General features: G+C 47.5%; 1 protein-coding gene and 1 long non-coding RNA gene across 2 annotated transcripts; both read left to right on the top strand.

Moving 5' to 3' along the window:
- Positions 1 to 10,280: 10,280 nt before the first annotated feature.
- Positions 10,281 to 11,863, top strand: LOC123492648. The gene is made up of 4 exons (XR_006661822.1): positions 10,281 to 10,406; positions 10,702 to 10,810; positions 10,968 to 11,038; positions 11,779 to 11,863. It is a non-coding gene; the product is annotated as an uncharacterized LOC123492648 (long non-coding RNA).
- Positions 11,864 to 11,871: 8 nt separating this feature from the next.
- Positions 11,872 to 17,616, top strand: LOC121583183 (SUN domain-containing protein 3-like). Its single transcript, XM_045225385.1, has 13 exons — positions 11,872 to 12,041; positions 12,320 to 12,397; positions 12,492 to 12,592; positions 12,818 to 12,871; positions 12,957 to 13,010; positions 13,174 to 13,247; positions 13,413 to 13,551; positions 13,647 to 13,769; positions 13,868 to 13,955; positions 14,064 to 14,179; positions 16,192 to 16,362; positions 16,581 to 16,670; positions 16,878 to 17,616. The coding sequence occupies exons 1-13, from the start codon at positions 11,897 to 11,899 to the stop codon at positions 16,989 to 16,991; spliced, it is 1,347 nt and encodes a 448-aa protein (XP_045081320.1). The 5' UTR covers positions 11,872 to 11,896; the 3' UTR covers positions 16,992 to 17,616.
- The last annotated feature ends 4,557 nt before the right edge of the window (positions 17,617 to 22,173 follow it).

The following is a 22,173-nucleotide window of genomic DNA, read 5'->3' as shown; positions in this document are numbered from 1 at the left end:
ACCCCCGCATGTGCAACCTTCGACCTGTTTGCTGAGGAGATGCTGAAGGTGTTTGACCTGGATTCACCAACCGCAGAGGCGTCTCGTGAACTGTTCAGTATTCGACAAGGCAGACGTACAGTCGCAGACCATTCCATCGACTTCCGAACCCTGGCAAGACGAAGTTCTTGGAACACACCATCGTTGGTGGACGCGTTCTTCCATAGCTTGGCTGACTATATCAAGGACGAGTTGGTCTCCCATGAACTGCCTTCCACTCTTGATGAAGCCATCGCACTGACTGTCCGGATCGACAGAAGGATACAGACCCGTCGCCGTGAGAGGGGGCGCCAAGGTCCACCAACTACCGGCATTCGGAGAGATCCGACTGGGCTCCTGTCAGCTACTGCCACTCACCCAAGTCAGCTTGATCAGTCTGAGCCTATGGAGATTGGGCGAGCCTCTCTCACTCCTGCAGAGCGCCAGCGCCGCTTCACCTCAAACCTCTGCCTCTATTGTGGAGGTGATGGACATCGTGTGGTAACCTGCCCTTTAAAAGCCGAAGCTCACCGGGCATAGGGGGAGTCCGGTTGAGCTCAATGACCATCCAGTCCTCCGACCGCAAACCCTTGCTGCAAGTTCACCTCCGCCTCTCTGACTCAACTCACACCCTGGCTGCTCTGGTGGATTCGGGCGCGAAGCCAACATAATGGACATCAAGCTGGCACGCCAACTGGGACTGGAGAACCTCCGTTTGACACCTCCTATTCCTGCCCGGGCACTGGACGGACACTTACTCGGATCGGTCACTCATGTCACGGCCCCGGTCTTGATGGGTCTGTCCGGAAACCATCAAGAAACTATCCAGTTTCACCTGCTCCCCTCTCCAGGCCAACCCCTCATCCTGGGTTACCCATGGCTCCGCCCGGCACAACCCTCAGCTCGACTGGGTGACCGGGGTGATCAGGGAGTGGGGAGAGGACTGCCACCGAACCTGCCTGCTTGCTGCCGCACTACCCCCTCGGCCAGTACCTACTAACTCCGCTCCTGACCTCTCCCATGTCCCAGAATGCTACCATGGTCTCAGAGAAGTGTTTAACAAAGCAAGAGCCACATCTCTGCCCCCTCACCGACCGTACGACTGTGCCATCGACCTCCTCCCTGGAACAGCCCCTCCTAGGGGTCGTCTTTATTCGTTGTCTGCTCCTGAAAGAAGGTCCATGGAGGACTACATCAATGACTCTCTGTCCACAGGATTGATCCGTTCATCTTCATCTCCGGCTGGTGCTGGCTTCTTCTTTGTGGGGAAGAGGGACGGATCTCTTCGCCCCTGCATCGACTACAGGGGACTCAACGACATCACAGTGAAAAACCGTTACCCTCTCCCTCTGCTCACCTCTGCTTTTGAGTTGCTCCAGGGAGCCACTGTTTTTACCAAGTTGGATCTCAGAAACGCTTACCACCTAGTGCGGATCCGGGAGGGAGATGAATGGAAGACCGCATTCAATACACCAACAGGCCACTACGAGTATCTGGTTATGCCTTTTGGCCTCACCAATGCTCCTGCTGTGTTCCAGGCTCTAGTGAATGATGTACTGCGGGACATGTTAAACAAGTTTGTCTTCGTTTACCTGGATGACATCTTAATCTACTCCAGAAACCTGTCTGAACACACCCGCCATGTCCAGCAAGTCCTTCATCGTCTTCTGGAGAATTCCCTCTACGCCAAGGCAGAGAAATGTGAGTTTCACGTCAAGACAGTGGCCTTCCTGGGGTACATAGTGGCAGAGGGGAGTATCCAAATGGATCCTGCCAAAGTATCAGCAGTCACTTCATGGCCAGTTCCGGAGAACAGAAAGAAGCTGCAACAGTTTCTGGGGTTTGCTAACTTCTATAGAAAGTTTATCCGGAACTACAGTACCGTTGCTGCCCCTCTCACTGCTCTAACCAGCACCAAGCAACCCTTCACCTGGACCCCAGCAGCCGACAAGGCCTTCAGTACCCTCAAGGTAAGGTTCACCTCCGCTCCCATCCTCCAGATGCCTGACGTGGACCGGCAATTCATTGTGGAGGTGGACGCCTCGGATGTGGGAGTTGGTGCTGTGATTTCTCAGTGGGCTGCGGAGGATAGGAAGCTCCATCCCTGTGCCTTTTTCTCACGTCGGTTGTCCCCCTCTGAGTGCAATTACGACATAGGGAACCGAGAGCTGCTGGCTGTGAAGCTTGCCTTGGAGGAGTGGCGTCACTGGCTGGAGGGGTCCACCATTCCATTTCTCGTTTGGACCGATCATAAGAACTTGGAGTACATCCGCACGGCCAAACGGTTGAACTCCAGGCAGTCCCGCTGGGCCCTGTTCTTCACCAGGTTTAATTTCACTCTGTCATACCGGCCTGGATCACGCAACACCAAGCCAGACGCCCTCTCCCGTCAATTCCAGAAGGATGACAACCCCTCCAAGGATCCTGTGTCGATTCTGCCAAGTCCCTGCATCGTAGCAGCTCTGACCTGGGCTGTTGAGGAACAGGTGCTGGAAGCTCTCCGTAACCAGCCCGGTCCCAGCACTTGCCCAGCTGACCGCCTTTTTGTCCCCGAAAACCTAAGGTCCCAGGTCATTCAGTGGGGACATGACTCCCGCCTAGCTTGTCACCCTGGCTCCACCCGCACTTACAACCTGCTCGCCCAGAGGTTCTGGTGGCCCGCTCTGAGAAAGGATGTACGGGAATTCGTCCAAGCCTGCCCCATCTGCAACCAACACAAGTCGTCCTGCCAGCCCCCAGCCGGATTGCTGCAGCCCCTGCCTGTGCCCAGACGTCCCTGGTCTCACATCGCCCTTGACTTTGTCACGGGGCTGCCCCCCTTCAAGGGGCAAGACCGTCATTCTCACCATAGTTGACCGATTCAGCAAGATGGCACACTTCATTCCCCTCCCCAAGCTCCCAACCGCCAAGGAGACCGCCCAGGTGGTCCTGGAACACGTCTTCCGGATCCACGGACTGCCAAAGGATGTAGTTTCTGACCGTGGTCCACAATTCTCCTCCGCTTTTGGAAGGAGTTCTGTCACCTGCTGGGAGCCACAGTCAGTCTGACTTCCGGATTCCATCCCCAATCCAATGGGCAGTCAGAGCGGGCAAATCAGGAGCTCGAGAAGGCACTGCGATGCATGACCTCACGCAACCCCCACTCCTGGTCGCAGCAATTGACATGGGTGGAGTACGCACACAATTCTCTGACCTGCTCTGCCATCGGTATGTCCCCTTTCCAATGTGTTTATGGATACCAGCCTCCTCTATTTGCCAGTCAGGAAGGGGGAGGTTACTTGCCCATCTGCACTTGCGTTTGCCCGTCGATGTCGCCGCACCTGGTCACAGGCCCGAGCCACACTTCTCAGATCCGTTGCCAGCTACACTACCGGGGCCAACCGTCGGAGAATCCCTGCTCCCACCTACCATGTTGGTCAAAGGGTGTGGTTGTCGTCAAGGAACCTGCCACTCAGGGTGGAGTCGCAGAAGTTGGCACCTCGGTTCATTGGCCCATTCCCTATCATAAGAGTGATTAGCCCAACTGCTGTCCGGCTCCAACTGCCTAATTCCATGAGGGTGCACCCCACTTTCCATGTGTCTAAGATTAAGCCCATTCATGAGAGTCCGCTGGTCCCTGCTGCGCCTTGTCCTCCTCCTCCACAGCTCGTCGATGGTGGTCTGGTTTACACCGTCCGCCGCCTGCTTCGGTCCAGACGGAGGGGTAGGGGTCTCCAGTACCTCATTGACTGGGAGGGCTATGGACCTGAGGAAAGGACCTGGGTGCCAGCTAGTCGGATTGTGGATAGGACTCTCATCACCGCCTTCCACCAACGGCATCCTGATCAACCTGCAATCCGTAGGGGCGCCCCAGAGGGATCCCTAACCGTCCTGCCCGCTCGGCTTCCTGTCCTGTGCCTGATCCTGTCTCGGGACCTGTCCCATCTCCCGACCACGGCCCTCCGGCTTCCTCCGAGGATGAGGGCGTTCGCTCGGACCGTTCGGAGGAGTTCTAGCCCTCCTCCGGCTCCCCTCCTCCCGCCCGGCGTGGTGTTGCTCTTGGGACTTCTGGGGCCGTCCCTTGGGGGGTTCTGTCATGAGCCCTCTCACTCCACCGGGTTACCACCTTAATGTGTTTCCACTATCTTCCACTCTGCTCATCTCTCTCTCTCTACTCAGCCTAACTAGCTCCACCTGTCCCTGCTCTGCTCGGCTCTAATTACTCTGCCAGCTGCGCTGCATTACCCACTAACCTCTCCCAGTATTTAAAGTCCTGTCTTTCAGCTCTCCTTTGTCAGATCGTCTGCAAAGCTCACACCCGGAACCTGTGTGCTCGCGCTTCTGGCTCACCCTTGTTTTGTGACCCCGGACCTGCCTGATTCTTGGATACTCTTCTGCCCCAGGAAAACCAGACCTGCTTTCTGCCATTACGACTCCTGACTACTCTTCGACCCCGGTAACTCTGACCAGCCTTCTGCCTTGCTACAACGTATTTGGATTTCCCTTGAACTGTACTTCTGCCTTGTTTCATCCGCCCCGTTGTGTCTGTGTTTCCTCCCCCCCCAGGACTTCTGGACCACCAACCACCGGCGTCATCGGACGCATCGCTGCCACTGGGGGGGGGCACAGACCCAGCACATTGGACGGGATAACCCCTGGAGCCTTCACTCACTCCCTACTTCCCTTTTCCCTTATGTTTTAATAAACTTTCTGGTGTGACGCAATTGTGGTCCTCTTGTCGTCTGTCTGAACCGTGACACGTCCAAGCCGTTTCACAACCGCAGATGTACACCGTCTCTGATCCCTATTTTTAAACTTCTGGACAAGCTCGCCAATTATGTTGTAGAAACATTTGACTAAGAGATAATCAACTCAAACGAAATATCTCTCAAGACACAGGAGCTTGTGAATTCAAGAATTAGACTTTATTGCATAACAAAGTCAGAGTTTGCTCCATGAAGCAACTGCTTGCCCTGAACTGGAGTGCTCCTTTTTATACAGAAACATTGATACAACTGATGGTTACACCTCCCTATGTGAATCAACAGCATCTTTCAGTATCACATGTTGGCTGCTCACGAGGGCTACTTGCGCTTCTCTAAGTGGGGCCTCTGTGTCTTATTAGTGGCATGACTCAAAAAATTATGCACATACGTACGTTAAAGAACAATCACACTCTGTATTGACTATATTCACTATCCAGGCATGCATCTGGAGTACAAAGTATCAATCATGTTCATTCTGTTTCACCATTATCATTTCATAACACATTATAAAACATATCCATTAATACTTAAACATGATTTAAACATTTATCATTTACCATCCTCCCTGGCCCTTAAGATTATGTGCATGTGGCCATGTGTCAGGTCATAAGGTCATAAGCACAAAGAAATGATAACACTAGTTCCATTGTTACTCCAATCTCCACACAGCCACCACGAGGAGTTGTATCTCCATCACATGTCATTGACATGCCCTGACCATCTGCAGGGAGTTTATGATAAACACATAAATGTCTCTGCTCTGTATTAACCTTTCAACTGGTTCTCAATCCATAAACATTTTAAGGCATATAGGTGTTTAATTCTACAACATATGTACTTGAAAATCATCTATAGGATCAGCCAATAGTGAAGAAGAAAATGGACTACTTCAAAATGGAGATTCCCTCAATGGCTCTGCCCATACTGTCACAGGTGCTATGATGGTACAGATACAAAGATGAGTCTCCTATCTATCTCTATGGTTGTGGTTTACCTACAGCAAGGCTCCGTGCAACATGGCAGTGTTGCCATTGTTTATAGAAGTTTTTCTTTGTAATGTCAAAATAAACATGTCTCCAACCCCCATATCACACACTCAAAAAGTGTAAATATTCCTTGTACATTGTACCTTTGATCACATGGTTTTTGTGAAGTTCATGCAGTTGACATGCAGTTATCCCTATAATGCAACACACTTTGAAAGGCGGTGACCAACAATATTTTTACACAACCATCCATTCATAAATGGGAGACATTAGAGATGTGAAAAAACATGGTTGTGTTTTGTAACTTCTACTCCTGTATCTCAGTTGGTAGAGCATGGCGCTTGCAACGCAAGGGTTGTGGGTTCGATTCCCACGGGGGGCTAGTATGAAAAATGTATGCACTCACTAATTGGAAGTCGCTCTGGAGAAGAGCGTCTGCTAAATTACTAAAATATAAAATGCGTATCTGTGGGGGCGTTGCCAGTAGAGCTCACCAGCTTGTAGTCCTAAAAACAAGAAATGATTTACCTCATGCTCCTTCAGCCATTCCTATGGGGAAAGAATAGGGTTTTGGGATAAATGCTGAAAATAAGGTCTGAGGTTAACACAGGCTTATGAGATCTTATAAGTTTTGTTCTATGAGATATCAGTCAGTTAACATGATCTTTATGAATTATGAAGACTTTGTGTTTTGTTTTGTTTATTACATAAATGCTTCAAAATTCAGAAAAGTGACATTAGCTGATGAAGATGATCTCATAGAACAAAAAGTATAAGATCTAAGCCTGTTTACCACTGACCTTATTTTCGGCATTTATCTCAAAACCCTATAAAAAGAAACTCCATTCATTTTCCCATAGGCTTTGTCCAACTAGTTAGAGCCTACAAAAAGACGCCATTACTATTGCTCTCTATGGCATACTGTTCCAGACAGGTTCCAGAGGTGTCTTTTGTTTTGGTGTGGGGAGAAGAACAAAGGAGAAGGGGGAAGCTGCAGCTCAATATGGCGACCGGAGAATAGGCGAGTGGGCGTGTCGAAAGGAAAGTAGTGGGCTTGTGGAAAGAAGTGGGTGTGTCGAAAGGAAAGTAGTGGGCGTGTGGAAAGAAGTGGGTGTGTCGAAAGGAAAGTAGTGGGCATGTGGAAAGTAGTGGGCGTGTGGAAAGGAGTGGGTGTGTCAAAAGGAAAGTAGTGGGCGTGTGGAAAGAAGTGGGTGTGTCAAAAGGAAAGTAGTGGGCGTGTGGAAAGAAGTGTGTGTGTCGAAAGGAAAGTAGTGGGCTTGTGGGAAGTAGTGGGTGTGTCGAAAGGAGTGGGTATGTCGAAAGGAAAGTTGTGGGCTTGTGGAATTTTGTGGGCGTGTGGAAAGGAGTGGGTGTGTGGAAAGGAAAGTAGTGGGCGTGTGGAAAGTAGTGGGCGTGTGGAAAGGAAAGTAGTGGGCGTGTGGAAAGTAGTGGGCGTGTGGAAAGTAGTGGGCGTGTGGAAAGGAGTGGGCGTGTCAAAAAGGAGTGGGCGTGTCAAAAGGAGTGGTCGTGTTGAAAGCGCTCTGCTGTAGGTTAGACGTCTTTTTTCTTCTGTTTCTTACCACACAGCCTAACATTGAGCTACCATACCGCGTTTCACTGTTAGTTTTGCACAAATAATTTTACATTTTCAGTCATAAAACCAACTATTGTTCCTTTTTGATAAAGAAATACTGATGATGGGTGTACTGTTGCTTCATGCGTTGCATGCGTGTGCTTACTGTGACTCTCACCCTGATACTAGGCAGCTGCTTCCCACACCGTTGCCGGACAGTAGCGCTTGTCAAGCGAAGGGCACTGTGTCCAGGTGTTGTTGCTGTTCATCAAATCAAATCACATTTTATTTGTCACATGCCCCAATACAACAGGTGTAGGCCTTACAGTGAAATGCTTACTTACAAGCCCTTAACCAACAATGCAGTTTCAAGAAACAATAAGTGTTAAGTAAAAAATAGATTAATAAAAATAACAGTAAAATAACAGTAGCGAGGCTATATACAGGGGGGTACCGGTACAGAGTCAATGTGCGGGGGCACAGGTTAGTCAAGGTAATTGAGGTAATATGTAGCGGCAGGTAGCTTAGTGGGTAAGAGCGTTGTGCCAGTAACCGAAAGGTCGCTGGTTCTAATCCCCGAGCTGACTAGGTGAAAAATCTGTCGATGTGCCCTTGAGCAAGGCACTTAACCCTAATTGCTCCTGTAAGTCGCTCTGGATAAGAGCGTCTGCTAAATGACAAAATATAAATATATATATAAATATATGTACATGTAGGTAGAGTGACTATGCATAGATAATAAACAGTGAGTAGCAGCAGCGTTAAGGAAGGGGGGGGGAATGCAAATAGTCCGGGTAGCCATTTCATTAGCTGTTCAGGAGTCTTATGGCTTGGGGGTAGAAGCTGTTAAGAAGCCTTTGGACCTAGACTTGGTGCTCCGGTACCGCTTGCCGTGCAGTAGCAGAGAGAACAGTCTATGTCTAGGGTGGCTGGAGTCTTTGACAATTTTTAGGGCCTTCCTCTGACACCGCCTGGTATAGAGGTCCTGGATGGCTGTAATCTCTGCCAAAGGTGCTTCTACAAAGTATTGAATCGGTGTGAATACTTATGTAAATGAGATATTTCTATATTTCATTTTCAATAAATTAGCAAAAATGTCTAAACATGTTTTCACTTTGTCATTATGGGGTATTGTGTGTAAATGGGTAACACAACAAAATGTGGAATAAGTCGAAGGGTATGACTACTTTCTGAAGGCACGGTATATGGTCAGTTTAACAGTGGTAAGAGAGCACATAGGGAGAACTGATGGTGCTGAGAAAGAACACTGTTTGGCGCAAACACTGACCCTCTCCTCATCACCATGGAAATAGAATTAGAATTGGACATGGGTTCTATTTCTATGCTCATTACAGTACGATCAACCTGTCAGGTGAAAACAAAGAGTTCAGAGGCTAGAGCAGGGATAATCAACTAGATTCAGCCACGGGATGAATTCTTCTTGAGCGGATGGTCAGGGGGCTGGAACATAATTACAAATATGAGAAATACTCAAGGCTGATCCGAGAGGACCATGTACACCGAACAAAAATATAAACGCAACATGTAAAGTGTTGGTCCCATGTTTCATGAGCTGAAATAAAAGATCCCAGATATTTTCCATATGCACAAAAAGCTTATTTCTCTAAAATGTTGTGCACAAATTTGTTTACATCCCTGTTAGTGAGCATGTCTCCTTTGCCAAGATAACCCATCCACCTGACAGGTATGGCATATCAAGAAGCTGATTAAACAGCATGATCATTACACAGGTGCACTTGGTGCTGGGGAAAATAAAAGGCCACTCTAAAATGTGTAGTTTTGTCCCAGAACACAATGCCACAGATGTCTCAAGTTTTGAGAGAGCGTGCAATTAGCATGCTGACTGCAGGAATGTCCACCAGAGCTGTTGCCAGAGAATGTAATGTTAATTTCTCTACCATAAGCCGCCTCCAACGTCGTTTTAGAGAATGTGGCAGTACGCCCAACCAGCCTCACAAACGCAGACCACGTGTATGACATCGTGTGGGTGAGCGGTTTGCTGATGTCAATGTTGTGAACAGAGTGCCCCATGGTGGCAGTAGGGTTATGGTATGGGCAGGCATAAGCTACAGACAATGAACACAATTAAATTTTATCGATGGCAATTTGAATGCACAGCGATACCGTGACGAGATCCTGAGCCCCATTGTCATGCCATTTATCTGCCGCCATCACCTCATGTTTCATGTTCCATGTCGCAAGAATCTGTACACAATTCCTGGAAGCTGAAAATGTCCCTGTTCTTCCATGGCCTGAATACTCACCAGACATGTCACCCATTGAGCATGTTTGGGATGCTCTGGATCGACGTGTACAACAGCGTGTTCCAGTTCCCGCCAATATCCAGCAACTTCGCACAGCCATTGAAGAGGAGTGGGACAACATTCCACAGGCCACAATCAACAGCCTGATCAACTTTATGTGAAGGAGATGAGTCGTGCTGCATGATACAAATACCGACTGGTTTTCTGATCGAATGATCGACGCCCCTACTTTTGATTTTAAGGTATCTGTATTCCCAGTCATGTGAAATCCATAGAATACACATAATGACACACAAATAATGCAAGAAAATCAAGTTTCCCTGCAAGACAAGGATTTTCCCGACTTTCAAGAATCCCTGAGCTAATTTCTAAACATTTTGCCATGAGGCTGAGAGAAAATGTTGCAGTTTTACAGCTAATTTCCTGTAATATCATGGTTTATGACGTGTTCATGTGCTATATGGTGGCTAAATGTCGCCATCGTGTGTGGAATAGGCAGACATACAAGAAATGAGAGAAAAGTGGCGATATTTATTTATTTATTTGTATTAGGGAACGAAACAATCAAATGGATTTTGGAGAGCTGTCAATCAAAATACGTTTGGCGAGGAGAGCTGATTATGACGTAAACTGCGTCCCCCATTCTATTTCTATGGTTCCATAGACGCAACAATGTAAACGCTCTGTAAATTCCAGTGTTTTCAACACAGTGGCTCATTAGCAAAGTTACACTTTCTGCTGCTACATCTTAGTTTAAAGACTGCAAAAATTACTGTATGAATTGGCCTACAAGACTCCGGTAAGTAGAAGGCAATATTTGATCCAAAAAGCCCGGTTTTAGTCGGGGTTTTTCGACGCATCATCTTGTAATGCTATGCTGATTTAAACTCACAAAATGCGAGAAAAGTTTCCACGATGAATCAATTAATCAGAAGAGGAATTTGTACAAATTAGCTGTAGGACCCAATATTTTCCACTGTTGTCCAGTTTTGTGCTCTAAGTAAGATGAAGTTGTCCATGACAACACTGACCTAAGGTGGGGTTTGCTTAGGCTTGGCATTTGAAATCAATCAATCTCTTTATTTTTCTCTCAGTCATGTCTAGAAGAAGTGCGAGACTTCTTAATGTAGGGTACTATGACCAGTCCTCAGATGATGAAATCTCTGGCTCCATGGTCTCCTACAAGGAGAGCCCTGTGCCTAGGTAGGTAGGTGTGTGTGTGTGTGTGTGTGTGTGTGTGTGTGTGAGTGAGAGAGTATCGCTGTGTGTGCGGTGATGCTTATTGCACTTACGGTGGTATTAGCACAGTGTTAACTGTGTGTGTGTCAAATCAAAATGTATCTGTGTGTGTCTGTCTCAGGGTATTCAACAAGAGGAAACCGAGAACAGGGGGCCATAAGGGAATCCAAAAGCCAAATCAGCCAATCAAAGGTGATGAATTAATTGGTACTGCTGACATCACTTCCTGCCTGCGCTAGGGGTTGTCCAGATTGATAACCCCTATCTAGCCCCTTGTCCCTAGGACATGGTTGTTCTGTCTTGCCAACTCCATGACAATGATCATAGGAGTTGTGACAACACAGGATATGTCCCTAGCCCGGGTTAGACACTTTTGTAGATTGGAAATCATATGCGATGTATTACTAAAGTTCTTTCTCTCTCCCCCCACCCCTCTTTCCCTCTCTCTCTCCCCCCACCCCTCTTTCCCTCTCTTTCCCTCTCTTTCTCCCTCCTCCCCCACCCCTCTTTCTCTCTCTCTCTCTCTCCCTCCTCCCCCACCCCTCTATTTCTCTCTCTCTCCCTCCTCCCCCACCCCTCTCTTTCTCTCTCTCACTCCTCCCCCACCCCTCTCTTTCTCTCTATCCCTCCTCCCCCACCCCTCTCTTTCTCTCTATCCCTCCTCCCCCAACCCTCTCTTTCTCTCTCTCCCTCCTCCCCCAACCCTCTCTTTCTCTCTCTCCCTCCTCCCCCAACCCTCTCTTTCTCTCTCTCCCTCCTCCCCAACCCTCTCTTTCTCTCTCTCCCTCCTCCCCCATCCCTCTCTTTCTCTCTCCCTCCTCCCCCCACCCCTCTCTTTCCCTCCTCCCCCCACCCTCTTTTTCTCTCTCTCTCCCAACATCCTCCCACCCCTCTCTTTCTCTCCCCCCATTCCTTCCCTCCCCCTCTGTCAGTCATGGCGCCAACTGTGAGGGCCGTCCAGAGAAGGCAGACCTTCCTGTCTCCTACTGTGGCACCCAGTGTGGCCCCTGTTCCTTTGGCCCCGCCGCCTCTGTGGCCCTGCAGCCCAGCATGAGCTCCTCCAGCATTGGATTCACCAGAATTGACAGCTCTGGCTACTGCTCTGATTCTGAGGAGCCACTGAGGGTCAAGACACGCTCCAACAGGAGACTATCCAGCGGGATAGGCACTAGGACCAGTGCCAGCGCTAGCTGCAGTGAGTTCAGTGTGTCTGTCTGTGAGAGACAACACAAGCTTGGCATTTGCATGTCTTTATATGCTTGTAAAAAATAAGAAGATAAAAAAAGCTGGTTAGTTAGCATTAGCTTAGCATCAGTGTGTCTCAATTCAATTTTCAATTTAAGGGCCTTTTTAATTTATGCGTGTCTCTCTGCTTGAAATTTGTCAGCATTAGTTTAGCATTAGCTCGTCGCTTTGCTTTTGCCTTGTTTGTTAGCATTAGCATTATCTTTGGCTCTGTGTGTCTCCCTGTAGGCCGTTCATGTTTCCCGACTGGTTTGCCATCCTGGTTTGTCATCTTCCTCTTCCTCCTGCCCGTTCTCCTGACCTTCCGTGAGTGTGACGTAACGTTCATGTTCACACATCTAAATATCCTCCTATAAACCTGTCCTCTGTGTGACCCCGAACCACAATGTCTTCCCTGCAGTATTTGTCTTTCCGACCGTGTTCCCCACCATGAACCTCAACCTTCCAATGAACCGGCCGACTCAACCTGACTCTCCGCCCGACCTGACATCAAAGGCTACAGTAGGACCTCTGTTTTCATCTGTCTTCTGGTGACGTCTCACATGGCACACTATACCCTATATAGTGGCCCACTTATGTGGGCTCTGGTCAAAGGTAGTGCGCTACATAGGGGAATAGAGTGCCCTTTGGGGCAGACTGTGTTATCTATGTCTTGATTGGGTGAATGCTGCAATGAAGCTATGCATGGGCAACACTCTGGTTGACTAGTTAAAACTCTTTCTACAGTATGGAACTTCTATCATGGATTCAGCTCTTGAAGACAAAATGGACAACATCCAGGTACAAAATAGAGAGAGGGGGTGGAGAGAGAATGCACAAAATGTTTGGCCATATTAATTTATCTGTCCATGTGCTTGTCTTGCAGAGAGAGATTGAAATTCTTAAACAGAAAGCACACCAGCACCGAGGCATTTCCCAGGTGAGAATAGTCAATCTATCCCTTTGTAGTGGAAGTACCTGGGATTATTTTCTATTTTTTGCTGTAGTATTGCCAGTTTGTCAATTGAGATGTGGTGTCAATAATTGCCCTTCTGGAATTAATAAAGTTTATTCAATTGAATTGTGTTTGTGTCCACCAACAGATGGTACAAAGACTCAATATCGACATGAGGGGAGTAAGGAGCGAGATGAACAACGTCAGAGGGAAAGGGAACAGGTGAGTGTGGACCAGTCCTGAAACTACCCATATAGTCCCTAGCTCCTACCCCATAAAAAAACAAGACAAAAGTTATGTTGTATTCTATTCTAGAAGACAAATATCTGTTTCTCCCAAAATAGAAAATACATTTGTTTTGTGTTGTTTCATTCTATTTTATTGTAGTGTCTCTATTGCTGTCTCTACTGCTGGAGAGCGTCTGGCCCAGGACGCTGCCGAGTTCGGCAGCAAGATGGCTGATCTCCAAGAGGAACAGTCCATTACCACACAGAGGGTCAGAGCCCTGGAGGACACCAGTGATACGGTAACACACACGTACACGCAGGCACACGTGCACACACACACACACATACACACACACACTTCTCCTAATATGCGTGATCTCTGTGTGTTCTCTAGCTGCAGCAACAGGTGACCACCATTCAAAACCAGCCTCCCCCTGCTCCCACACCAGAAAACATACACCTGACACCTGATTTTAAAGAGGCCATGGAGAAATGGCTGCGTGACCAACTGGCCCAGGTGGGTTTATTTATTTTCTTGTAAAATAAACAGAAGATGTGATGCGTTTTTAAAGTTGACCGTGCATGTGTGATTGTGTGTCTGTCTGTGTCTCACAGGATGAGAGATGGGACATGAAACGGGTGATAAAGGATTGCAGTCGTCCGTTAGCGGACCGACTGCCTGACTTTGCCTTGGAGTCTCAAGGTTTGTGACATCACTGTACTTCAGCATGTTTTCCGTATGTGCCACAGAAATAGTCCCAGCACGTGTGGATGCTTTATAGACTACAGTATCGTGTGTGTGTGTGTGTAGGTGGCAGTATTGTAACCAGCAGATGCTCTGAGACGTATCACACCCGTTCGGCCTGCGTGAGCTTCCTGGGGATTCCCCTGTGGTATCCTGCAGAGACCCCCCGGACTGTCATCCAGGTTGGTACCTCTCTCTCCCTTTGTGTCATCCAGGTACCTATATCTCTCTTTCTGAAGTGTGTCGTCTTGACCACCATGTTTAAATGCAGGTTAACCATTCTCCTACAATTTCCGTGGCCTGCGGAAATCTAATTAACATAATACAAAAATTCCCATCTAAATCCATCTGTTTAAGCTAGAGATATCTGTTTCTTTGTATGGGCTGCGTCTCAATCCACCACATCCACCGATATCGCCCTTCCGCATCTGCGGTGAAAGGTGGCAAATTATTATGAGACTCTCACAAACACGATGATGTTCTGTTTTTTTATATTTTTTATACACTAAATTTTTTACATTTTAGTCATTTAGCAAACGCTCTTATCCAGAGCGACTTACAGTTAGTGAGTGCATACATACATTTTGTAATTTTTCATACTGGCTCCCCGTGGGAATTGAACCCACAACCCTGGCATTGCAAACGCCATGCTCTACCAACTGAGCTACATCCCTGCCAGCCATTCCCTCCCCTACCCTGGACGACACTGGGCCAATTGTGCGCCGCCCCATGGGTCTCCCGGTCGCGGCTGGCTACGACAGAGCCTGGATTCGAACCACGCGATGCAGTGCCTTAGACCACTGCACCCCTTCAAATGAGTGGATTCTGTTATTTCAGCCACACCCATTGCTGACAGGTGTATAAAATCGAGCACACAGCCATGCAATCTCCATAGACAAACATTGGCAGTAGAATGGCCTTACTGAAAAGCTCAGTGACTTTCAACGTGGCACCGTCATAGGATGGTCCTCTGTAGCTCAGCTGGTAGAGCACGGCGCTTGTAACGCCAAGGTAGTGGGTTCGATCCCCGGGACCACCCATACACTAAAATGTATGCACGCATGACTGTAAGTCGCTTTGGATAAAAGTGTCTGCTAAATGGCATATTATTATTATTATTATGCCACCTTTCCAACAAGTCAGTTTGTCAAAATTCTGCCCTGCTAGAGCTGCCCCAGTCAATTGTAAGTGCTGTTATTGTGAAGTGGAAACATCTAGGAGCAACAACGGCTCAACCGCGAAGTGGTAGGCCACACAAGCTCACAGAACGGGACCGCCGTGTACTGAAGCGCGTACCGAGGTCCAAACTGCCTCTGGAAGAAACGTCAGCACAATAACTGTTCGTCGGGAGCTTCATGAAATGGGTTTCCATGGCCGAGTAGCCGCACACAAGCCTAAGATCACCATGCGCAATGCCAAGCGTTGGCTGTAGTGGTGTAAAACTTGCCGCCATTGGACTCTAGAGCAGTGGAGATGCGTTCTCTGGAGTGATGAATCACGTTTCACCATTTGGCAGTCCGACGGACGAATCTGGGTTTGGCGGGTGTCAGGAGAACACTACCTACCCCAATGCATAGTGCCAACTGTAAAGTTTGGTGGAGGAGGAATAATGGTCTGGGGCTGTTTTTCGTGGTTCGGGCTAGGGCCCCTTAATTCCAGTGACGGGAAATCTTAACGCTACAGCATACAATGACATTCTAGACGATTCTAGTGCTTCCAACTTTGTGGCAACAGTTTGTGGAAGGCCCTTTTCAGCATGACAATACCCCGTGCACAAAGCGAGGTCCATACAGAAATGGTTTGTTAAGATCGGTGTGGAAGAACTTGACTGGCCTGCACAGAGCCCTGACCTCAAAATCAAATATCTAAATGATCCTTGGTATGACCATCTTAAAACAATTCCATATGTTGGCTTAGTAGAACCGACCCCCCCCTTAGACTCTAGATCAGTGTTTCCCAACCCAGGTCCTCCCAACAATAACAAAAAATGTATTGTAACCATGGACAAGCACACCTGATTCAACTTGTCAACTAATCATCAAGCCCTCAATGAGCTGAATCAGGTGTGCTTGTCCAGGGCTATAACGAAACAGTGTACTGTTGGGGGTACTGGAGGACCAGGGTTGGAAAACACTGCTCTAGAGGGTTAAAGACTGATCCAAATACACCTGTCACTCATCTTTCACCCCCTCAGGGCCAGCAGGTGCTGCCTGGCAAGTGTTGGCCGTTTCCTGGGGCCCAGGGCACTATGACCATCGCCCTGTCTCACCCCATCCACGTGACCCATGTCTCTCTGGAGCACCTCTCCACCGCCGTCTCCCCTAACGGACGCATCGACAGTGCCCCCAAGGACTTCGCCGTCTACGTGAGTCACCTCTGAGGGCCTGTATTCACAAAGTCTCTGAGTGTGGGGGGGGGGGGGGCCCCTTTCCTTCCCTGTTCAGCACTCCAACTCTGAGGCTCTTTCCTTTCTTGTACCACATAGAATCTACAGTGGGATGATTTGTACAGGGATGTTTTAGTGCTATGTTGAATACCTTTTAATTGACTCCCTCACTTTTTCCCCACTCGCTTTCTGTGTAGGGCATGTCTACTGTCAGCGAAGAGGGAACACTGCTCGGAATGTTTACATATGACCAGGCTGGAGATCCCCTCCAGACATTCAAATTGCCTGTGAGTCCAATGCTGACAAACTATTAGAGATACATAGTAAAGATACAGGCTAATGAGACAGGTAGTGATACATAGTAAAGATACAGGCTAATGAGACAGGTAGAAATACCTTTTGGGGCCTAATGTGCATGCATTAAGACTTATCTCAAAAGTCAATAAGCTTGGACCTCTCTCACCCTCTTCTCACTCTCACTTTTTTTTTCTCAGAACCCTACTGCAGTGTATCGGTATGTGGAGCTCCATGTCCTCAGCAACTGGGGTCACCAGGACTACACCTGTGTGTACCGCTTCCGGGTTCACGGCAAGATGGCTTCCTTTTGAAGGGGATCGTCTATCTATCTTAACCCCTGTGTGTGTGTGTGTGTGTGTGTGTGTGTGTGTGTGTGTGTGTGTGTGTGTGTGTGTGTGTGTGTGTCCACCCCAACCCCAGAATTTTCACTTTCATACTGGAGCATATATTTTGCCTCTAAATAAAATCTGTATCAGGCAGTGTTTGTATGGTTTTGGCACTAATTGGAACTGAGTGTAATGATGGTGGCCATATTGGATTCCCAATAGAGTTGAATTACACCAGAATAGTTGTAAATGTCATAAGTATAGTACGCCATTCTAAAAGATGTATCTTATTTGCAAAACTCATTTACAGGTGATTAAACCCCCATCAAATGGTATTATGGCAGCCATATTGGATTTTGCACACTATATTGGATTTGGGGCAAAATCCAGGGTGGCCCCGAGGCTCAATAACTCTCCATGCCCTGAAATACACTAAGGAGCCTTTGACTGGGGAAGAAAAACATAACTTTTCAGTGTCTGGGTCTGGGCCCTTTGTTTTCCTTAGAGCCATAACACTAAACAACTTTTTGTCAGGAAGTACCATACAGTAGGGTTTCCCAAACTTGGGGGGGGCCTGGTTGCACGTTTTGGTTTTTGCCCTAGCACTACACAGCTGATTCAAATAATCAACGCTTGATGATGAGTTGGTTATTTGAATCAGCTGTGTAGTGCTAGGGCAAAAACCAAAACGTGCACCCAGGGGGGGCCTCAGGACCAAATTTTGGAAGTATTGAATGGGAGTAAATTTGACTTGGAACATTGTCTATTAACCAGCTACCAAAAAGTAAAGTCTACATTCATCATTGCCCTTGAGCAAGGCACTTAACCCTAATTGCTCCTGTAAGTCGCTCTGGATAAGAGCGTCTGCTAAATGACTTAAATGTAAATGTAAATCATTAATATTCATAGTTCATATTTCTGCCTATTGTTCATCTGTGTTGATATTTCCACAATGCATCAAGATATCCTCATGCTGTTTGTGTATGTAGGGCAGCCAGGCAATATTCTGCACTAACGCAGCTGACTGTAGACGAAAGTCAACGAGTGAAGTCGGGGGAGATGTGTCCTCCCGAGTGGCGCAGTGGTCTAAGGCACTGCATCGCAGTGCTAGCTGTGCCACTAGAGATCCTGGTTCGAATCCAGGCTCTGTCGTAGCCGGCCGCGACCGGGAGACCCATGGGGCGGCGCACAATTGGCCCAGTGTCGTCCAGGGTAGGGGAGGGAATGGCCGGCAGGGATGTAGCTCAGTTGGTAGAGCATGGCATTTGCAACGCCAGGGTTGTGGGTTCGATTCCAGTATAAAAAATAAAAATGTATGCACTCACTAACTGTAAGTCGCTCTGGATAAGAGCGTCTGCTAAATGACTAAAATGTAAATGTAAATGTAATGTGTCTGCGACAGCTGAAAGTCAGACAGTGTTGTGGTCATAGAGAATGATAGAGGCTAGTGGCCAAAAGGCATATTACCATGGGCAGAGCCATTGAGGGCTTCCACCATTTTTAATGTAGTCAACTGGGTGGGACTTCCAACTTGTAACTTGTTGGAGTCATCAGGGGGGGATCAGCCAATAGTGAAGAAGAAAATGGACTACTTCAAAATGGAGATTCCCTCAATGGCTCTGCCCATACTGTCACAGGTGCTATGATGGTACAGATACAAAGATGAGTCTCCTATCTATCTCTATGGTTCTGGTTTACCTACAGCAAGGCTCCGTGCAACATGGCAGTGTTGCCATTGTTTATAGAAGTTTTTCTTTGTAATGTCAAAATAAACATGTCTCCAACCCCCATATCACACACTCAAAAATTGTAAATATTCCTTGTACATTGTACCTTTGATCACATGGTTTTTGTGAAGTTCATGCAGTTGACATGCAGTTATCCCCATAATGCAACACACTTTGAAAGGCGGTGACCAACAATATTTTTACACAACCATCCATTCATAAATGGGAGACATTAGAGATGTGAAAAAACATGGTTGTGTTTTGTAACTTCTACTCCTGTATCTCAGTTGGTAGAGCATGGCGCTTGCAACGCAAGGGTTGTGGGTTCGATTCCCACAGGGGGCTAGTATGAAAAATGTATGCACTCACTAATCGGAAGTCGCTCTGGAGAAGAGCGTCTGCTAAATGACTAAAATGTAAAATGGGTATCTAAAAAGTGTGGGGGCGTTGCCAGTAGAGCTCACCAGCTTGTAGTCCTAAAAACAAGAAATGATTTACCTCATGCTCCTTCAGCCATTCCTATGGGGAACATTTATGGGGAAAGAATAGGGTTTTGGGATAAATGCTGAAAATAAGGTCTGAGGTTAACACAGGCTTATGAGATCTTATAAGTTTTGTTCTATGAGATATCAGTCAGTTAACATGATCTTTATGAATTATGAAGACTTTGTGTTTTGTTTTGTTTATTACATAAATGCTTCAAAATTCAGAAAAGTGACATTAGCTGATGAAGTTTATCTCATAGAACAAAAAGTATAAGATCTAAGCCTGTGTTTACCACAGACCTTATTTTCGGCATTTATCTGAAAACCCTATAAAAAGAAACTCCATTCATTTTCCCATAGGCTTTGTCCAACTAGTTAGAGCCTACAAAAAGACGCCATTACTATTGCTCTCTATGGCATACTGTTCCAGACAGGTTCCAGAGGTGTCTTTTGTTTTGGTGTGGGGAGAAGAACAAAGGAGAAGGGGGAAGCTGCAGCTCAATATGGCGACCGGAGAATGGGCGAGTGGGTGTGTCGAAAGGAAAGTAGTGGGCTTGTGGAAAGGAAAGTAGTGGGCTTGTGGAAAGTAGTGGGCTTGTGGAAAGGAGTGGGTGTGTCGAAAGGAAAGTAGTGGGCTTGTGGAAAGTAGTGGGCGTGTGGAAAGGAGTGGGTGTGTCGAAAGGAAAGTTGTGGGCTTGTGGAAAGTAGTGGGCGTGTGGAAAGGAGTGGGTGTGTCGAAAGGAAAGTTGTGGGCTTGTGGAAAGTAGTGGGCGTGTGGAAAGGAGTGGGTGTGTCAAAAGGAAAGTAGTGGGCTTGTGGAAAGGAGTGGGTGTGTCGAAAGGAAAGTAGTGGGCTTGTGGAAAGTAGTGGGTGTGTCGAAAGGAAAGTAGTGGGCGTGTGGAAAGTAGTGGGCGTGTGGAAAGGAGTGGGTGTGCCGAAAGGAACAATGCGGGGGACAATGCAAATAGTCCGGGTAGCCATTTCATTAGCTGTTCAGGAGTCTTATGGCTTGGGGGTAGAAGCTGTTAAGAAGCCTTTGGACCTAGACTTGGTGCTCCGGTACTGCTTGCCGTGCAGTAGCAGAGAGAACAGTCTATGACTAGGGTGGCTGGAGTCTTTGACAATTTTTAGGGCCTTCCTCTGACACCGCCTGGTATAGAGGTCCTGGATGGCAGGAAGCTTGGCCCCAGTGATGTACTGGGCCGTACGAACTACCCTCTGTAGTGCCTTGCGGTCTGAGGCTGAGCAGTTGCCATAGCAGGCAGGGATGCAACCAGTCAGGATGCTCTCGATTGTGCAGCTGTAGAACTTGTTGAGGATCTGAGGACCCATGCCAAATCTTTTCAGTCTGCTGAGTGGGAATAGGCTTTGTCGTGCCCTCTTCATGACTGTATTGGTGTGTTTTGTCGTGCCCTCCCCATTGAGTAGACTGTATGTGCATGTATCAAGGTGACATCTAGATGGTTTTTAATATGAGTTATTTCTTGTGTAGGCTGCTATCCTACTTGAACTAAAATCATGGGAGGCGGGGAAAAATGGCCACATTAGCTACCATTGAGGATTTCATGTTGAAGGCACACCGCGGTACTAGAATGGTACCAATAATTGCTTTTATTTCACCAGATGTATGACCTTGAGCCGTTTACTTTAAAATCACACACAGAGGAAGTTATAAGGATAATTTAGTTGCTAATGGCAGCCTGCAGTACCTCAGTCGGCCTTCAACTTGAGATACTCCATGAGAGAAAGCAGCACTGAGCTAGCCTACAACGTCATTTCCTAGAGTACCTCAAACTGCACATGCAATGTTTCCAAAAACTCCTCCATGTAGCAAGATGGCGACTCGCTGAATTGACACTTCCTGATCAAATGCGCCACTGATCATTCTCATAGGAAACAATGGGGTGATGTCATCGATGGCTTTGTTCATATTTTTTTACAGTCTATGGCAGCAACCCATCCATGTATGTTGCATTGATCCGATCTGTAATAGACTATGGCAGTATAGCGTATGGTTCGACAGCCCGAACCACATTGGAAAGGCTAGATGTCATACAGGGGCAAAGACTCAGAATAGGTAGTTGGGCGTTTCGGATGTCCCCAGTGGCTGCATTACAGGTGGAGATGGGGGATATGCCATTGCAGATTAGGAGACAGCAGCTGGCAATGAATTATTGGGTCAACCTACAGGGACATGGGGTGTCTCATCCTGCGAAAGGGATTTTGCAGGCATGCTGGGAACATGAGCGAAGACAGAACACGAGCTTTGGGTGGGTGGGTAATACCCAGGCGAAGGAGATGGGACTGTATGGAAAGGGAGTTTAGTCCAACGGTAGCTATTCCTGTAAATCCACCATGGCTACTCCCGCCTCCAGTAGTTGATCTAGAAGTGTTGGAGAGACTACAGAATGATTGGGAGGGTGTTCATCCATCTGATTTGTTTAAGAGAAGTCTGGATACTGTGTATCAGGATTTTGTGGCCATTTACACAGATGGTTCAAAAGATCCAAGGACAGGACGTACTGGGTCAGCATTTGTAGTGCAGGAATGTGTGGTGGAAGTCAGGAAACGTATTACAGATCATCTGGCCCTCTGTAGCTCAGTTGGTAGAGCATGGCGTTTGCAACGCCAGAGTTGTGGGTTTGATTCCCACGGGGGGCCAGTATGAAAATGTATGCACTCACTAAATGTAAGTTGCTCTGGATAAGAGTGTCTGCTAAATGACTAAAATGTAAAATCTAGCTGTATATATGGTGGAGCTGATGGCCATACTGTTGGCCTTGCAGTGGGTGGAGGAAGTTAAGCCAGACAGAGTAGTTATTTGCTCTGATTCATGTGCAGTGTTAATGAGTCTCCCGTCCTTTAGCTCACATAGCAGACAAGACCTGCTTTATGAGGTGCTACAAACCCATGGCAGGATTAGACAGATGGGTATACAGATAAGATTTACTTGGG

Source organism: Coregonus clupeaformis, chromosome 15 (assembly GCF_020615455.1).
Source record: "Coregonus clupeaformis isolate EN_2021a chromosome 15, ASM2061545v1, whole genome shotgun sequence".
Lineage (NCBI taxonomy): Eukaryota > Metazoa > Chordata > Actinopteri > Salmoniformes > Salmonidae > Coregonus > Coregonus clupeaformis.
Note: the sequence above shows the minus strand (reverse complement) of the source record. Positions and strands in the feature narration are given on the sequence as shown.

Coding starts and splice junctions, on each gene's coding strand:
- LOC121583183 (XM_045225385.1), top strand. CDS start 11,897: ATGAGCTCCTCCAGCATTGGATTCACCAGAATTGACAGCTCTGGCTAC. Junction 12,872..12,956: donor ACAAAATGGACAACATCCAG/GTACAAAATAGA, acceptor CTTGTCTTGCAG/AGAGAGATTGAAATTCTTAA. Junction 13,011..13,173: donor AGCACCGAGGCATTTCCCAG/GTGAGAATAGTC, acceptor GTCCACCAACAG/ATGGTACAAAGACTCAATAT.